Source organism: Vulpes lagopus, chromosome 20 (assembly GCF_018345385.1).
Source record: "Vulpes lagopus strain Blue_001 chromosome 20, ASM1834538v1, whole genome shotgun sequence".
NCBI lineage: Eukaryota > Metazoa > Chordata > Mammalia > Carnivora > Canidae > Vulpes > Vulpes lagopus.
This window is the reverse complement of record NC_054843.1, coordinates 15,114,895-15,133,859: the sequence shown is the minus strand read 5'-3', so window position 1 is coordinate 15,133,859 and position 18,965 is coordinate 15,114,895. Positions and strand designations below refer to the sequence as shown.

At 39.4% G+C, this 18,965-nt stretch overlaps 1 protein-coding gene across 2 annotated transcripts in view; it reads left to right on the top strand.

Moving 5' to 3' along the window:
* Window positions 1-18,965, top strand: part of MAP3K7CL (MAP3K7 C-terminal like) — a 36,566-nt gene that overhangs the window by 10,729 nt on the left and 6,872 nt on the right. For both annotated transcript variants that reach the window (XM_041735040.1, XM_041735041.1), the window contains 2 exons: window positions 4,322-4,383; window positions 14,132-14,247. In XM_041735040.1, the coding sequence (XP_041590974.1) occupies window positions 4,322-4,383; window positions 14,132-14,247 (178 nt within the window). The remainder of the gene's footprint in view (window positions 1-4,321; window positions 4,384-14,131; window positions 14,248-18,965) is intronic.

The window sequence follows — 18,965 nt, the reverse complement described above, 5'->3', positions numbered from 1 at the left end:
GTCCCCCTGCGGGGGAGGACTCTGTGTGACTGTGTGGACACATGCCCATGCTCTGACTGCAGAAAATGCAGTCAAATGGAATGGATTCTGGGCAGGGCTGCCTCTTGAGTTTCTGGTTGGAGAGTGGGGTGGGGCCTGGGAATGTCCTCTGAGTGTGTCCTGAGGGCTTCTCTGTGTGGAAACCTAAACTCTGCCTACCAAGGATTTGCCCCCAGTTATGCCTGGCTTGGAGACCACAGTGGGAGGGGGAGAGAACTGATTCCAAAGTCCAGGCTTTGCAGACCTGGTGTGGCTTTGATGAAGTTTTCACTTCTCTGATATAAAACAAGAAATAAGGGCACAGCAGTGAGGTTTTCTTGATGTGTGTTTGCTTTTGTCTCTAAAGCGAAATGAATCCATTATAATGGACTCTTTTCTGATTATGTTTGTCTTGAGATTTGGGGACTAAAGTGTTCTCTGTCATCAAGAGATACTAATGATACATGATAGTTGTTTTGAGTCATCTTCACTAGCTGAATAAAAAGTCAGACACTCTAAGGCATGGTTCCCAATGTTTTGAGGAGAATTTCACTGTCTTATGAAATACAAAATCTGGGAGCCCATGGGTCAGAAATGAAGAGGAGCAGAGTAGTATAGTGAAGAGCCCTGGGCTGGGAAACATCCCTTTAGTCTTATGAGCCTCCTTTCCTTTGTTGGGACCCGTGTCCTTGGCTTTACACTGAGTCCTGGACCAGAAGATGGCTCAGCCCCTTCCAGCTGCAAGCATTCTTAGAAGACTCCGACCACATAGCTCTCATTGCTTAAGAACAGTGAAGATTTTGGATTACATACCCAGTGGGTCCCACTTATCTGATTCACGGAGACAACAATTTAAGGAAATATGCAACAGAACAACCACAAGAGCAATTTGGCAGCTGCTCCAAAGATGCTGAGACGAGCCCATCATAAAATGTACTATGGCATGTCATAATGGTTGGGATACCAATAAGAAAGTTCTATCTTAAGTACCATTGACTTAGTCGTGTTGTGTTTTGCAAAACAGGCAGTGAACATCTGCTTATCCAAAAAAACACAAAAAACAAAAACACCCTTTAAATTCTTTCCTTAAAAATTCCTTAGGATACATTTTACTTGGTCCATTAAAGCCCACAGTGGCATTTTGAAAATGAAGCGGATGAATTATTTTTTTAAAATAATACTACATTAAAAAAAACATGATAAAGTCATTTGCCAATTTTGCAAGAGCCTCAGTTCCTGCCTTGCACATCATAGGCATTATTTATTTGGTAAATAAATATGTTTTTATAAAAACGTACTTGCATTCTGATTTTGTCATATTACAAGCATATCTAGTAACTGCTCTCCTTAAAAATAAAAGCTGAATTTGCCAGAGAGAGGGTCTCTTGCATAGCTACTGTACAGTCCACTTTGTGCTTCTGAATTGTCAAAACAAACTTAACTGCTCCCAGGAACTCCGATCCAATGTCACTGTCAAAATGTTTTACAACGATTTGGCCAAATGTTGGCGGAACAGCTGTGCTACTAGTCTGCCTGAATCATTTTCCTTCTTTCCTTTTGGCCCAATCCTGTGATTCATCATTCTGCTTTTAGAATACTTGCCTATTTTTAAAACCAGTCAAAGAAGGCAGCCACTGTTTAAAAGTAAACACACCGCACATCAACTCAGGGCAGCTTTGTAAGCAGCTTCGTAAGCCCTGAAATTTCTGGCTGGCAGGGATGCCAGCTGAACCAGATGGCATCAGGCAGTGAAATGCAGGACTGGCTTTCAGACTCAGTAGTCTCCTGACATCTGTCTTTGGTTTTCTTATTTCCGCTGCCATTTCCCGCTTGGATTAATCCAACGTAACCATTCTTTCGTGAAAGTCTTATCTTTATTTTGCTTGTCGTTACAACATCCATTACATGTTTCTATGTCAGTTAGTTAGGAGCTTTTTTTTTTTTTTTTTTTAACACAAGAAATCCAATCTTAAACCTTACCTGCAAAATTACCAGCATACCTACCTATAAGTGCCAAGGTTTGACTATGGATAATGACACAGATTTCTATATTGCACTTTATGAATTCCGGGTCATACTGGTATTGGCTATTTATTGTGGTAAAGTAATTGGATAACTTTCTTCTTCTTCTTCCTTTTTTTTTTTTTTTTGTAATTTAGCAGGAAGGAGTGTGACTTGATGACTTGACAGGCAAAAGTGGATTAAATCCCAGGAAGCCTTGAGCTCCATTCCTGGCTGTCTTTTAGAATTCTAGAAGGCACTATCTGTTCTGGTACTTTACAGAAGTGGTTTCTCCTTCTAACGAGTGCTTGTTCATCTATGATTATTAGGGTTGGGATGCCAAAGTATAATGTGTTCCCATTTACCCGTGCCAAATTATTCTGGCCATGAACTCAATGAAGTGACATAATCATGGGGTCTGGGTTACTGATATTTTATTGAAAGAAATTTAAATGCGCCCTAGACCAAAATCAGTTTTACAAACCGCGAGTTTCATAATGAAAGGCTCCCTGTAAAGGGTCAGTAGCAACAAGTGAATATTTCTGTCTTTTGTCCAACTCTTTGCAGATGAAGAGGTGGATTTAAAGACCCACAGTGTCTGGCGGAAGTTATTCTGAGTAGGAAGAGAGCACTCAGAGGGCTTGGGAATCTGATCTCCTTGTGTCCTCTTGATTCAGCCCTCCAGGCCGCAGCAAGGGTCTTGGGAAGATTTCCCCATTTCCACTTACTCTGTGAAGCTGAGTAGTGTTAGTGAACCTGTAGGCATCTGTTGTCTGGCAGAAGTACAGGAACAAGTGGATTCGAATTTGGTGATGCGTTATCATTGTCACAAAGCCACTTTTAAGTGGGAGTATTATTACATTGGCCTTGACTAAAATATACCAGAGGCTATTAACTGCTGTGACCCTTAGAGGTGTTTGGCAGTGGCCAATATTGTCCTTGTTTGGATTATCTTTCTGGTAATTATCTTTGATGCCTTCAAAGAATTGTAATGCCTCAGAAGCCGGGATCCTGCTTTTTGGGTGATGTGGTTAATTCTGGACTGTGCTATCATTGGGTATGGCCCATATCACTTGCTCTTGTTCAAATAGAACAGAACATTTTTATGAACAGATTTGGTTATGATGGTGAGGACATAAAAGCCGTGAACTTGCCTTTCTTTGCTACAGTTTATTTTATTTTTAAAGATTTTATTTATTTATTCATGAGAGACACGGAGAGAGAGAGGCAGAGACAGAGGCAGAGGCAGAGGGAGAAATAGGCTCCCTGCGGGGAGTCCATCCAGGACGCGATCCTGGACCCTGGGATCATGCTCCACCACTGAGCAACCCAGGTGCTCCTCTTTGCTACAGTTTAAAACAGATTTGGGTTTTAAACCATTCTTTAGCTAGTCCTTTGCCTTGTTCCCAGTAGTCATGTATCCTGGGGTAGGTGCTGTTGGCCTAGAGGGGATAGGAAATGAATGGCCCTGCAGAGCCTGGACATACAAGGTTCTGCCAACAAGGGGCTGTCCTCTAGTAGCAAGGCGGGGTCACCGAATGTTCTCCAAGACATTTGGGAGGTGATTTGAATATTTTAGGTCAAGCTCCTCTCAGGTTTCCTCCTATGCTTCTGAGAATATCTTTTGATCCAGAAACACCTGCCTATTGCCAGTCAGCTGAAGGCGGTTGAGGACAGAATGGCCATGACTCTCGTCACTCGGGCTTTCCCACATCAAGGCCTCAGGTGGGGACTGCTGCCTGGCGTGTGGGGAAGAACCGCTCTGATTGGGTTGCTGCCTGTTACCCACTGTCACCCGGAATGAGGCTCTGGGTGACTGCCTGGCGGTGGTGGTTTGTGGTGAGAGCATTAAAGCTTTGCCACCGTTAGAGTCACTCAGAGTTGAACTTCTACTTTTCACTAACACATTCTTCTGTTCCATTGAGGTTGTTCTGGTCACCCCATTAGCGCCTTGTTAAAGCACTTTCCTGCATACCAGGGAATCTGGTTCTGGCTTCCATGAGAATATTGAAAGACAAGCAATACTTCTTAATTGTAGAGCTACCAGACTCAACAGTTGAGGATTCTGGTATTTATTTGCAAAATTTGGGGCAGGCCAACTATGCTCTCCAAGCTTCTGTTTGTACTGGAAATGAACAAGATCACCTTCTGTGTTCTCTGTGTCCCCACCTGAAGTGATGGGAATAATTGAAGAGTGTATACTGATGATTTAATTGTGTCAGTCCAAAGATGGTGAGGGCAGGACACCTCCCAAGAGAAAAAGAACTCTGTAGTGAAGAATCCTTTTATTTTCACCTTTTAGATGATACACCTCCTGAAGATGCCATTCCTCTGGCCTTTCCAGAATTAGACCAGCAGCTACAGGTAAGGATCTATTCAGAGTCTTTCCTTTTGTCCTCCTTAGTTTCACAAGATATAGGGAATGCACAAGAGGCCTCACTGAGAAAAGACTGACTAGGCGACAGAGTGGGGACGTTTCAAGTCATCAAGGCTTGCATGTCTAGAGCTCCAAAGTCATGCCACTCACATGTAACATCCCTGTATGAGTATCTGGCTATAGCACCAGAATATCAATAAGTTATAGTATAAGCAAGCTCCTACTTTTAAGGAGTTCTGGAGCCTGGAACAGGGCTGGTCCCTGCCCTCCTTCACTGGAAATGTCTCTGTGACATTGCACTGGTGGCCCATTTTGAATTAGTGATTTATTGGTAAACTGTGCGGTAGTGACTAGTTGTGGGTAGGGGGTGTGTGGCGGAGCAGGCTTCAGAATAATCTTTCTTCCTCTCCCTCATCCCAACCCCTCCCCAGTTTTCTGACAATTTTTATTTTTATTATTTATTTATTTTATTTTATTTTATTTATTTGTTTTTTTGTTTTTTGTTTTTTGTGGTTTTTTTTTTTGACAATTTTTAATATAATATAATTATTTTAAGTTAAACATCCTGAATGCTGTCTGGTTTGATCCACTCCAGACCCCCATCTGAGTTGGGTCAGATGCATTCAATCTGCAGTCGCATTTAGAAAAATCTAACAGGGGTCTTGAATCCTGCACACAGACACTTACATAGTCACTACTTTTTTTTTTTTTTTTCTCTAGGTATTGATTTTGAAAGCTTTTAGGAGGGGTTTGTAACCCCTACTTCCTGTCAGGCCTGATGTTCTCCCATTGTCTTACACCCACCAGCTTTTCCCATTTGCCAGTGTGACTGGTATTCAGAAGTCATTCACATTTGGGACCTCTGGTCCTGAACGGCTCTCAACAGAGGTGGGAAGAACCAAGAATGAGCCCTTGTGCAACCCAACACAATGTTCTTTTTGGTTGATTCCAGTTCTTATCTCAGTACTCAGTGCGCTGAGTTAAAAACCTGGAAGTAGTCAGGTCAGATCTGAAGAGCTAGTGTAATAGTCCTGGAGTGGACTCTAAAAAAATCAACCCTGTATGACTCAGGTGTGACTAGGCTTCTTGACTAGGAGTCCTCATTCTTACCTCTGCCACAGTTCTTGGCATTGTCACAGCTCACTCAACAGAACCGGATCAGTTATGCAGAGATTTACTAAAGATTGGCCAGCAGGTGGGAGGGTTATACTGATCACCACACAGCTGTCAAAGGACAGCTCTGCTCTGCTCTCCTCTAAAATTTCCTCTTCAGTTATCAGCCATCTTATCTCCTCCTTCTCTTGCCCCCATGCAGGGTCTTCAACCCAGTTCCTGATATATAACCATAACCCCCAAATCACCCTTTTTCACCATGGATGACGACTCCGCTCCATCTGCTTTTCAGTCTGGCATGCTCCATGACACATACGACTTTCCTCACTTATATCCTGTCCTCATAGAAGGACTGTGTATGTGCTGCTGGTGGTATAGTTGGGATTATAAGATAAAAACTAGATTTCTCTCCCAGTCCTAGTTTCTTTTTTTTCTCTCCTTTATTTTACTGTCACCTCAAAGCTATTTTATCGTCATGGGAGTTAGGTGAAAATAAGGAGTATACATACATGTTTTGGAAATAAAACAGTAAAAGTATATTCAGGTTCTGGTTCCTCCATCAAACTATGGATCATTAATTCTACTCTTTTGTATTGGCAATTTTTTTTTTCCTTTGGGAACATTAATGGCCTTCCTTCCCTGGCTCATGGATCGTTCTTCACAGGCTGCATAGCACCCCTGGCAATTCTCCAGACAATTTTTCTGTTAAAGCATCCCAAGACCCATTTGGATTTTATGGTGTTAATTCCCTTTGACATATATTACAAATTAAGTTTATATAATTATTTTAATCCAGGAGGCTATTTCATCTTCATTGATTCTTAACAAGATAAGCAGTTGAGAGGCTGCTTTCTGGCTCATGGGCTTTGATCCCCCCAGCTCTTACCCTTAGAATATGATATTGCTTTATGTCTTCATGAATGGAGGGAACATTTCCAGCTTCACACCTAAAATCATTTAAGTAAGTGCTTGTTTGTTTGGTGAAGGATATTATTGAATTTGTGATAAACATTTGCCAGTTGTCAAGCCATTTGGTTAGGATCGCCTCTGTCTGGGGCTGTAGCTTACTGCCTTTATTCTATACTCCAGGGCATGAATGACTAAAAAATGAAACAGTGGGAATTGAGAAGGAAAAGCTAATACAGAATATTACATCTAAAAGCAGACTCTTCTTTCTATGCTTAGCGTAAGCATATAAATTTAAACCATTCTGCAGCAGGAAGTCTCTTTATTGAAAGCAATGAAAATGCTTTATGTAAGAAAGAAACAATCCATTCTGTGGAGCAGGCCATCTTCACAGTCAGTGTCATGTGCTTTCATCACATAGTAATGGCTCTTGGAATTTTACCGACCATCATAATCCTCTACAGAAGAATAAAAGTTAGGTTACAAAGGCACATGAAGTGCCTTTTGGTTGTCACTGTTTGCTTGAGGATAAACTGACTCTTGATTATCTCTACAGGAGCCTTAAAAACTTGCCAAATGAAAAATAAATGATGCCAGGTGATTATTGCCAGCCCTACTCTCTGCATAGCCTCAGATTTAAATCCCACCATGCACATTGAGAATCGCTAGGCAAGTGACACTTCCCTGCAAATAATCTCATTTGAGCCTTGCCGTAGTTGTGTAAGCAAACTATTATGTCTCCACTTTAGAGATGAGAAACCTGAGGTCATATTTTGGTCTAAATAAATTTGCTATTTCCTACTAGATCTCAGGATCTGAATCTTTGTAGCTTTCTCTCCCATATAGCTTTTGTGAAACCTATGGACTGCTTAAATTACTCTGATAGGTAGAGACGTTTTATTTCTGGTTTGCAGGGTTGCCATAATGTGATAATAGAACAACCTTGTAAAATCTGTTGTGACTTTCTGATATCCATTACACATTCTTGTGTTGTTTATAAAATGGAGCTATAAAATATCTATTTGGTAGATACTCTACCACCAATTTGACCCCCTAGATTTTTCTGTTGCTTTGCCAAGAATGTGGACATGTTTGAGCATGTAATTCGTGATGCTTCTATTTTCACAGAAGCCAAAAAAAGCCCTGGGCAAGAATAGCCATGACAAACATTTCTCTTGATGTCTCTATTAATGCAAAATGTTGGGCAAGAGACTTTGGGGGTAAGGTAGGTGTTAAAATGAGCATCTCTTTATAACGTTCATTTGTGGGCCTTAGGTCTCAGCCCAGGGGCAGTGGGTAGGTTGATTCTATTTTATGCAGATTCCTTTCCTAGAACTTGGTTTCTAAATTCTCTCTGCCTATTAGAGGAAGTATTTGGGTAGAGCTGGTTTAGCACACGCAGTCCAAAGAAAGGAAGCTCAGCTTTACGTCCGCTTCTAAGAATGATTTGAAAAATCACTATTTGTCTTTAGGCTTCGGCTTCCTTCCATTTGAAAACGAGGTCAAGCCCCCTTGCTCTGAAGGATGATCTGAGTCAGTACCACATTTGTCTTATTTTTTTTTTTAAGATCTTATTTATTTATTTATTCATGAGAGACACAGGGAGAAAGAGAGGTAGAGACACACACAGAGGGAGAAGGAGGCTCCATGCAGGGAGCCCGACGTGGGACTCGATCCCGGGTCTCCAGGATCAGGCCCTGGGCTGAAGGCGGTGCTAAACCACTAAGCCACCCGGGCTGCCCCCCACATTTGTCTTAAAATTTAACCATGTTGTTATGTTTTGGAGATTGTCATTTGACCTATGGATGATCCAAAGCTAAACTGTAATCTGGTCTTAATTGCATTGCAGCGAAGAATATGCTTCTGTAATCAGGCAGGGAACATGTTAATGAGTAAATTGTAACAAACTTTTTAATGGGAATTACAATGGCTGGAGCATGGACATTGGCATTAGATTGGCCTGAATTTAGATCTCAGCTCCATACCTACCAGTTTCATGATTTGGGGCATATTATTTACTTTCTTTAAACCTCACTTTTCTGAACTGCAAAACGGAGACAATAATATTGATCTTACATTGTTGTGGGAATTAAATGTGATAATGAGTAGATCTAGCACACTGCTTGGCAAAATAATTGCTCACTTAATGTTAATTTCCTTCTCTAGTGAAATCATTTTTTTGACTGAAGCACTTAAGAATCAGTCATTTATCTTTATATGTGTAAAATGATAAGAGAAGCATCTCTTTGGATATCTAAGTTAGGACAGAGGTTCTGATGCTCCCTTTTTTTTCATTAAGCTAAGGTACTTGGAAAACAATATGACTTTTTTTTTTTTTTAAGCCAAATTGAGCAATCGCTTAATCCTAAAGTCCTCCCCTCTGATCTGACAAGATAGTGACAGGTGTCTTTGTGGTACACATTGAACTTGTCTTTTCTCAGACAGAGTCTAGTAAGTCCAGCAACTGATGTCACCTCCACAAATAAACAGTTTCTTAGCTTCAGTTGTGTGCCATAGAATCTTGTTATCCAAGCAGTCTCTCCAGAAATTTCTTTCAGGTCTTACATCAGTGTATTGCTTGATGTCTTGGAAAGGAAAATGATAGAAAATAGAAAAGTCTTAGCATTCCAGGATTCTGCTACACTGGAATCCATCTGAAGATGCAATTAGGAAATAATCCCATAGAAAACATTGAAAATGTCTGCATTTTCTCCCTCATATGCATGCTGAAAAGTATCTTATCATTCATTGGCTGCTGTGACCACATGGAAAATATACATAGATACCTTGGAGCTTCACAGTGCTACCTTTAATTTTTTTTTTTTTTTTTTTTTTAGAAAACCAGTAGCCATCCAACAAGACACCCTTGTTGGAAAAGTTTGAGACACTCTTGAGTAATCTCTCCCTTTAATATTGCTTACATTAGCAAAGATGACTTAAATATCCAGCATTTCAATGTTATAGAAGATACGCAGTACAATGACTAGTGTTGACTTTGGCCATCATGTAGATACTATAGAAATGCCAATTCTTAAAATATTTTCAAAAGTGTTTTAAATTCTAAGATGATAGAGTTTTCAAATATTGCAATTAGTCCTGACTGTGTTTTTTACATTTAGTTTTAACAAATTATGCCTGTTAATTTGGGGACATTGAAATACAGCATAAATTTAGACCAGATACATCCATCCCCTCTCCCCCTCCCCAAATAAAGATAATGCTGAGATTCAAGGAATAAATAAAAAGTCTGCTCAGCAACTGTGGAATATTTATCTTCCTAAATATAATCTTCTGTGTGGGAAGCTGGGAGAGGAAAATTAAATTCTTCCATTTTTTGAAGTGGATGGGGCCAGTAGTATTTGAGGAAGCCAAGTAGAAAACGGAAGCACTTAAGCTGGCTTTGCCCCTTGCAGAGAGATGCTTTTGGCTGGATTCTTTCCCACGGGGCGCTTTCCAGAGGACTGGAGTCCGTTTCAGGAGGAGCTTGCTATAAACCTGGGCAGAGAGTGGATATGGGATGGTGTGGCTCAAGCCAGCATTCTTGGAACAGAATCCTGCGGTTTCTCTCTTACTTCATCTTGTTAAATCTGTCCTGACGATTAGGATACCAGGGGTAGTAGTGAGTTACTCACACGGTGTGTAACTTGAAGCCCTTACCAGCTCCATCCTCAGGCAGCAGCAGGATAGGACTGGGAGGAGATGAGGAAAGATGGTGAGGAAGAAGTGCTCCCTCCTGGGCTCTGACCTCATCCCAATCCCAATCCCAATCTGGGTCTTGGAAAAATGTGTTTCAAAGTTGGGTTGAGTCGCTGTTAGGAGAGTATCTTAATTTAACCTTCTTGGAACTGGCTGTTTTGTGAGTAGGCTAGATACCAAGTGAGTCTGAAGAGTTTCTGTGGTCCTGTGCAATCTGTACTCTAGTACACGAAGAACACCTTTACCTCTTCACTTTGAAATCAAGCATATTTGGATTCCTTGTCTTTGGAATGTGATATTTGATTCCTTAGGCATTTGGATTCCTTGTCTTTGGAATGCCGTATTTGATTCCTTAGGCAAGAGTATGGAAGAAGTGTATCCAGAGTGTGGGAAGATACAGCCTAATTATGGAGAAAATAAGGAAACTTTTTTCCCCTCCTGATGTGAGGAGAAATTCACTGTCAACACAAAGTTTATTTATCACTTGACCATTCCCAGCAGGGAAGCATGGCTACGAAAACCTCTCGGGCGAGAATAGTCAACACAAAGCAAAGAGAATTAAAGCAAAAATATGTGTTATTTTTTATTCCAAGAAACTAATAGTTTTTTTTTCCCCCATTTGGTTACTACTGGTATGCTTTTACATTATTTTTTAGTTTTCAATGTGAACATATGTTAAACACTATCTTTAACCCATGCATGACTGATTAGTTCATGAGTGCCAATATTTCAAATGTCACATGATATAAACCTATTTGATAGCTCCATTTTTACACGGGAAACTTGATTATTGTGCTTAAATTTTAGGAATCTATTTCCTCAGGCAAACACTTTCATTTTATTCAATAAATGCTATTGGTCATATGTATCTCTTATTTTGCAGGATTATAAGAAGGTAAGAGAGTCACTCTCAGTGAATATCTTATGATACCACACACACAAACATACACATTGTATCATAAAGCAGTGACCATGTTCTATGTTGTACAGAATAACATCTCATTACCTACAGTTCTACTTTTTTGGGGGATATAAACCTACATATCTTAGTACTCTTATCCATCAGAATTCCCTTTGGGATGAGAACCATATGCATTTAAAAAAATTCTTTGATGAGTTTCTTTGGCTGGCATAAATGTCAAATGCCTTCTAAGGACAGTGCCATCTTGCTGTCAGGGGACGCTTTGTTTTGTGTAGCGACAATTAGGGTTTGTGGTGAATGGCCCTAGATATAAAGAGGTGAGAAATTTTAGATTCCCTGGAGAATGAAATTTGTGAAGGAGAGAGTGTTTGGGTGCATATGAAGTGAGACTTAGGTAGTGAATTCTTGGCCCAATTCTTAGAAGATGGCTTGGGGCAGCAGAAAGCTCAAATGGAAGTCCTCCACCCCCCCTTTTTTTGCGTTAACTTTTTAAAAAATTGTGGTGAAAACACATAACATAAATTTTACTATCTTGATCATTTTTATTTATATTTATTTATTTTTTTTTTATCTTGATCATTTTTAAATGTACAGTTCAGTAAAGTCTGTTCACATTATTGCACAACTAATCTCCAGAACTCTTTCATCTTGCAAAACTGAAACTCTATACCCATTAAACAACTCCTCATTTCCCCCTCTCCCCCTCGGTCCCTGGCAACTAATGAAATGATTTTATAGTGTTGTGGTGGATTATGCAATATAACTTCCCTCCTTGCTTAAAAAAAATCTGCTCTTTTGCTTTTTAATGCTCTCATACAAATTGGGAGAATTGGAAGTGGTGCCGAGTTATATGCCAAGTTGGGTGAAGACAGAGCTTGTAGGAATTAGCAGCTGAAGTGACACCTGGCATCCTTTTATTCCCTGAGATGCTGAACACTAAGTATTTTTGGCTTTTCCTTTTTTAATTGGCACTACTTTTTAATTGTGAGAAATCTTGAAAATAGTGCTATGTGTAAGTAGCATGATCATCCTGCTAAGAGCATATGAGGATACTGAATATATCCTGAAATACTCCCTATCCTCATATACCCTTAGCAGCGTGATCACACTACCTCTACATAATATCTTCAAATTTCCCACAATTAAGTGCCAAAAAAAAAAAAGAACAGATGAAAAAACTTCCCACTTAATAAAAGGATTGCAAGGTAACAAGCTAAGTGGGGAGAGAGACCCCTCTCTTCTTAAGAAAATTATATATGTAATTTTGAGTTTTCCTTTTTTGATCCTAGCTGCAAAGGATATTTCTTCCTTTACATGGCTATGTTCATTTATTCCCTCTTAAGGACATAAACCCTCTTGCATCGAATCCTAGAATTTTTAGCTATCACATAGATGACTATGCTGATTTTGTGACTCAGAGACCTACCGGTGATGGCAACTTATGGAATTAACTGAATTTAATTTATGTGATGTTCATAAGGACAGGAAATAAGATGCTTAAAGTCTTAGGACCTTCCAGTGAGGACACAGGGCACAGATGATTTAATAGCAACTTGGCTAGGGTGCCTGGAGTAAATTGTTTTCATTCTCTTTACTGTTATACCTGGTAATTTGCCAGGGTAACAGGTGAAAATTGATGAGGGGGGTGGTGATTTCTAGGACATAGACCACAGGAGCCAGGAGTTCTGAATTCCTTTGGCAAGAGCTTTGTCTCATGGGGTGTGTTATACTGTAATCCTTCTGGGCAGTACTTTTCAATTTATTTCTATAAAGAAAGATGGTAATTATTCCAACAGGCTGTTTCTGCTATGAATGTGTTCATGGGACAGTAGGGAAAGATGTTCCATAATGCAATTACTATTAAATTTTCCATGAATTTGGACATGAGATGTTCCACATGAAAGCAAATTCCATGCAAATCTATTTTTGAATTTTATTTCCTTTAGAAAACCTCTAATCAGAGGCTGCATGATAAATAAGAGGGGTCGTTTTATCTACCAATCAGACTTTATAGGATTTTATAGAACTTCTATTACATCCTAGGTGGGGTTACTGAATACAACACCCAAAGAAATCTTTGTTCTAGAAGAGTATAGAGGAACAAGCAGCAAGGAATGCATTATTTCCTAATTTCCTAATATAAAATCAGTGAAAATATGACCTAGCCATACACATACTTACATATATAGACTATAGTGAGAAAAGGATTAGATCAAAGAGCCTACCTAACAATGGAATTGGATTTCTCATATGTTGTATACCATTTTCTATAAATAATTGAATAAGGTAGTTAAAAAAACTCTTTAAAAGACTATTAGCTAGTGTTTCTTAAAGTAATGTTTTCAATGTGTTGCTAACTAGAAATTAAAATTATAAACTCAAGGAAGACTGGTTCTTTAAAAAATAATTTCTAGAAAGGAGCAGAATTCTCAACATGTTATGGATCTAAAGGCTTGCCCTGCTGGCATTTGTTCTCCTTGTGTATGGGAGAGAAACAAAGACATGAATCCACACTCTCTTTGGCCTCACATTTGCTAAGCATCATTTTACTTGGGGTTTCATCTTTCTTGAGGTTTGTTAATCCTTGCCAGCTTTGTTTCCAGCCCAGCATCATTTCTTCAGTTTGGAAACATTTCTCAAAAGAGAGGTTTTCTTGTAGGGCTATCCATTCTCCAAGATGAGATTATGCCTCTTGGGCTACAGGCACTGAAAGCAAGGGGTATATAAAGCAGATAACTGAAATATTTCCCCATCATTACCCTTCTCTAAAGCAGAGTTTAAGTTTCTGGGGAGAAGTACAGAATTATGGGAAGCCCTATTTTTACTCTAATGCATGGCCCCTAATAGGCATGTCTTGAGCCTCAGGCTGGAGAATGCTCACAAATGACTGACACTGGGAGATGAATGTGGGGAACGTCAGCCCACCTCCCTGTTTGCGGTCAAGTAGAATCAGCCAAACTCTGTCCAATGTTGACCGATGATGCTATCCTCATGCCAAAAATCTCTCTCTGAAGAATATTGGTTTAGGGAAATTGTTGATAACGTATTCTGATGTGAAGAAACGGACTGATTGGTTGTTATTGTTGTTGTTTATGAAGCCTCTGCCGCCTTGTCATGACTCCCTGGAATCCATGCAGGTGTTCAAACAGCACTGCCAAATAGCAGAAGAATACAATGAGGTCAAAAAGGAAATCGCTTTGCTTGAGGAAAGGAAGTAAGTACCATCCCCCTGAACACTCTCACCTCTGAGTACTGTCTACTGGTCCTGGACTGGGGAAGGCAGGGAAGGAATGGGCCGAATGTGAGGGGGAGAGGGAGGGATGGGGGCGAGTGACATTCTGTAGTTCAGAGGTTACTAGGCCACTTTTGTGTATACTATGTTGGATTCTAGAAAAGATCCAAACCCAACTGCTGAAGACAAAATGCTTTCCTTTATGGGGTACTGAGAAGATGAGCAGGAGGAGTACTTCCTACCTGAAACTTAATTTTTTAATAAACATTTTTTAGCTCAGGAAATTAAAAATGCCAAAATAGCACCCGGAGCCACTCAGAGTGTCTGTGGATGCACCCAAAAACCCAAGAGCACTTTGGCTTGGGGTGAATTTTGATTAAGGCTTACGTGGGGGAGTTCCTGTGTCCTGTAAAGAAGCTGCTGGGACAAATCTCTGGAATAATGTAAATGTATCAGTTGACTAACTGCATTTTATCGTCTAAGAGCCTGAGGAAATTTTTTGTCTTGAAAGCTTCATTACCATTCGAGTTCTGCTGTAGGGAATTATAGAGTTCTATTAATTCAATTAATTAATTAAAGCATTCTAATTTTACTCACATCTAGCTTTTTCTTTCAGAATTCTCCTCCTTTTTCACTGCACTCAGTTCTACTAGTGTCTGCCCCAGCGATCCCCACCTTTTCATACTTTCAAAGCCTCAGGCACCTTTCCACCCTCGCATTGGTTAGTCTGTGCTCACATATTTATTAGTGAGATCTTTTGATTCATATTTGCATCGCCTACTATGTGGTAACTACTAAGTGCTTTTAATCCCCAAGAGCAAGTAGAGTCAGGTGTTGCTCACCATCGTATTTCTGAAGCTGAGCACGGTACACAGGATGTAGATACTGAATCAGGTTGAGTGACACATAATCAAAACATGTTTTGATTCTTTAACTTTCTGCTTTTTTTTCCCCTCTTCCTGAAGTGATACATGGATATTTATTACTTAGTTTTCAAACCAAAGCAAGTGAAATATGTTTTGAGAAATTTATAAAGTCCTTAGGACTCTTTGAAGACTGCACCCCCCCAACCCTCTGCACCCCAAATGATGGTTGGACATCATTGATGGAGAACATGGTGGGATTGGTATGGGTTGTAGGGTCAGACTTTGTACTTACTGCAAGACCTTGGTTAACAAACCTTTTCTTACTTCCTTGCTGTGTTGTGTTTCAAACATAAAATCACACCTAGACTTATGACTAAAGGAGATTAAAAGATGATTATGAGGAGATCAGAAAAACACAACTTCCTCCTCATACATTTGAGACTTCCTTTTTGGTCTGAGAGTTTTCAGAACATTTGCACATAATCTGAGTCCTAAAAAAGTTTCTTAAAGGAGCTGAAAAAACTTATTAATAATGTGATCCATGGGGAAGTTAAAGGAGGTCTTGTATAGTCAGTAACCTATAAACGTATTTCCATGTGTGTGTGTGTGTGTGTGTGTGTGTGTGTGTGTGTGTGTGAACTGTGCTGTTGAGACAGAAAAAAACAAGTAATTATGTATTTATTTGTAAATTCTTCAGATGGAAAGTATTAGAGGACTTTGCTTATTTCAATTAACCCATGGGTGGCCTTTTTTTTTTTTTTTTTGGCAATTATGAATCTCATCCACTAAACTGTATGTTTTGTAAGTTTATATTTTTGTATGTTTCATTAAGAAATAGAATGACGATGTAACAGTGACTCCTCTGGACTTTTATTGAAACACATCCTTGCTGCTTCTGCATAACTAATCTTATTTTTTCCCTAGGCCTGTTTGAACTTTGGACTTTTCTTGATGTTATCTCCTGCCCCTCCCCCCACTTTCTTCTTAAATAATTGGCTAGATGCAGGGCAAAGACCAAATTCTTTTGTTATCTTTTTTCCTTTCTTTTTTATAAAGTCTCTCAAATTCTTTTTTTTCCTCCATTCCTGCTTCTACTATTTGGGATCAGGACTTACTGCTTCGAATCTTGATCAATGTTAATATTATAACTGGTGTCCCTGCTTATGGCTTCACATCGCTGGAAAACGACACCAAGTTCTTGGCCTGGATTGCAAGCTCTAGCTCACCATGGCCTTAGAACCCCTGCAGAAAATTCTTCCTCATCTATCGTCTTTATCTACATTGGCCTATTCACCCTTCCTGCTCTGTGCCCTTACTTACTTATACCGAGCTCTAGGTCTAGAGCGCTGGTTCCTTCTTCTCTGCCTACCAAATGCTACCCTCAAGGAGAGCTTAGCCAATAGCCCTGCCCAACCACTCCACGGGGTTCATCTCTCTTCCTGGGTAAAAGAAATTTTACCAGAATGATTCTTTTTTTTTTTTTTTTAAGATTTATTTATATATTTGAGAGAGAGAGAGAGAGAGCATGAGTGAGTGATCAAGGATGGGGCAGAGGGAGCAGGAGGGAGAGAATCTCTGGTCGACTCTGAGCTGAGCACAGAACCCTCAGTGGGGCTGGATCTCATGATCCTGAGATCATGACCTGAGCCAAAATCAAAAGCCAGAAGCTTAACTGACTGAGCCACCCAGGGGCTCCTGGAATGATTCTTTTGGCACATTTGTTGGCTGCTGTTATCAATAGTTATCTGTTTATGTCCTGACTTTCTGACTATGCATAATTCCCTACAAATGTGGACACCTTTTAACATCTCTTTGTGTCCCTATCACTGAATAGGGACATGTGCATAGGGTCAAACATAAGTGAGGGTGATTTCGAATGACTGGTTTACAAAACATGGTAATACCCTCTGTGTATACAATGTAACAGATGTGTCATTTGTAATTTGTAGGTCCATATTTAAAATAGAGTGTATATCAGCAATAAGGAATTGCTAATATAAATTGCAAAAATAGGAAGTATGGTATATCTTATATTTACAAATAAGTGATACTAGTCCTCCAGGGGTGATTGATGATCATCGTTTTCATTAACATTTTCCTGAAGTGGGAATTCATTACATAACAGATATTTTCCTGAACATTCTTTGTGTTCAAGCAAGATAAATTAGGTCAAATGGATCTGACCCAAGTCATTAGTTTTCTGTTTTTTGATTAATTGGAAAAGAATTTCTTTCCCATCATTTCATAAAGTATGGGCAATTACTTTATCTCTGATTGGCTAGTGTAAGCTAGACCCAAAGAGAGATGCTAACTCAGACGTTTTAAAAGAGTTCTTTAGTAGAGTCATGTGGGCACAAGTTAAGCTGAACTTCTCTCTCATCTCCAGAGGGGGTCACCCTGGATCAAGTTTGGGAGACTTTGCAGAGGAGAGAGAAGAGTTGATTATAACTATTATTTTAAATCATGTCTATTAGATAGATAAAGAGAGTCAGACATTTTCTGGGACTATAAACTCAGCATGCAGTGAATTTAATTTAAAGAATCACTTCTGGCTTATTTGATGTATGAAAAGCTTGTTCTTACTTTTATTGGATTTTTTTTTTCTTCTCAGTTGAAAAAAATGACAATTTTATTGAAAGCTTTAAAAACTTACCAAGAATTCTGACATCCTTCCAAAATTCCTACCATTATTTCTGCCTCTTTCTAGGCCTTTTGAATGTGAACCAATATTTTTATAGAATTGCATATATAATAAAATGAAATGTGTACATACTTTTCTCAATAAATACTGTAACCTTTCAAAATATAACAGTATTTTATAGATGTAATGGGAAAAAGTGAGAGGCAGATATTTTATGACTTCTGAAATTTATCGCCAATATTTTGACAGCAAGTTAAAATATACGATTAAGCTATAATTAGATCTACAATTAGATTTACAATTAGTAAAAGTTGCTTTGCTCCAGATTGGGTATTTTATCTTGTTCAAAGGGGGAACCATTTATCTTCTGCATATGTGAAACATTGTGCCAGATGCTCTGGTGTTTAGAAGATTGACTTAGAATGTCAGGAAGAAAGATAAACTCTTAGAAAAGGCAGGATGAAAAATGTTACATAATGAAAAAAATAACTCTGGTTTTTGGCATGTTCACAGAGTTGTGCCAACATCATCACAGTTTTAGAGCATTTTTATCACCCAGGAACCAAACGTAGAGCCCCTTCCCCCCTCTCCGCACCAGCCACTGGCCCCCACTCATGTACCCTCTGTTTATGGATTTACCTATTCTGGATATGTCGTATAAATGGAATCATAGAGTATGTGGCCTTCTGTGACTGGCTTCTGTCACTTGGCACGATGTTTTTAAGGTTCATCCACATTGTAGTGTGTGTCAATACTTCATTCCTTTTTCATGGCTGAATAATATCCCATTGTATGGATAGTCTATATTTTATTTATCCATTCATCAGTTGATGGACATTTGGGTTGTTTGCCCTTTGGGCTGTTATGAACATTTGAATGCAAGTTTTGGCGTGGACGTATATTTTCCATTCTCTTGGGTATGTACCTGAGAGCAGAACTGCTGGATCAGGTGATAACTCAATGTGTAACCTTTGGAGGAACTGCCAGACTGTTTCTGAAATGGCTGCACCATTTTATAGTTCCACTAGAAATGTATAAATGTTCTGATTTCTCCATGTCTTTGCCAGCTCTTATTATGTTTTTTTGGTTATAGTCATGCAAATGTCTTACTGTGGTTTTGATTGATACTTCCCTGACAGCTGAAAATGTTGAACATCTTCTCACATTGGCATTTGGCATTTTTATGTCTTCTC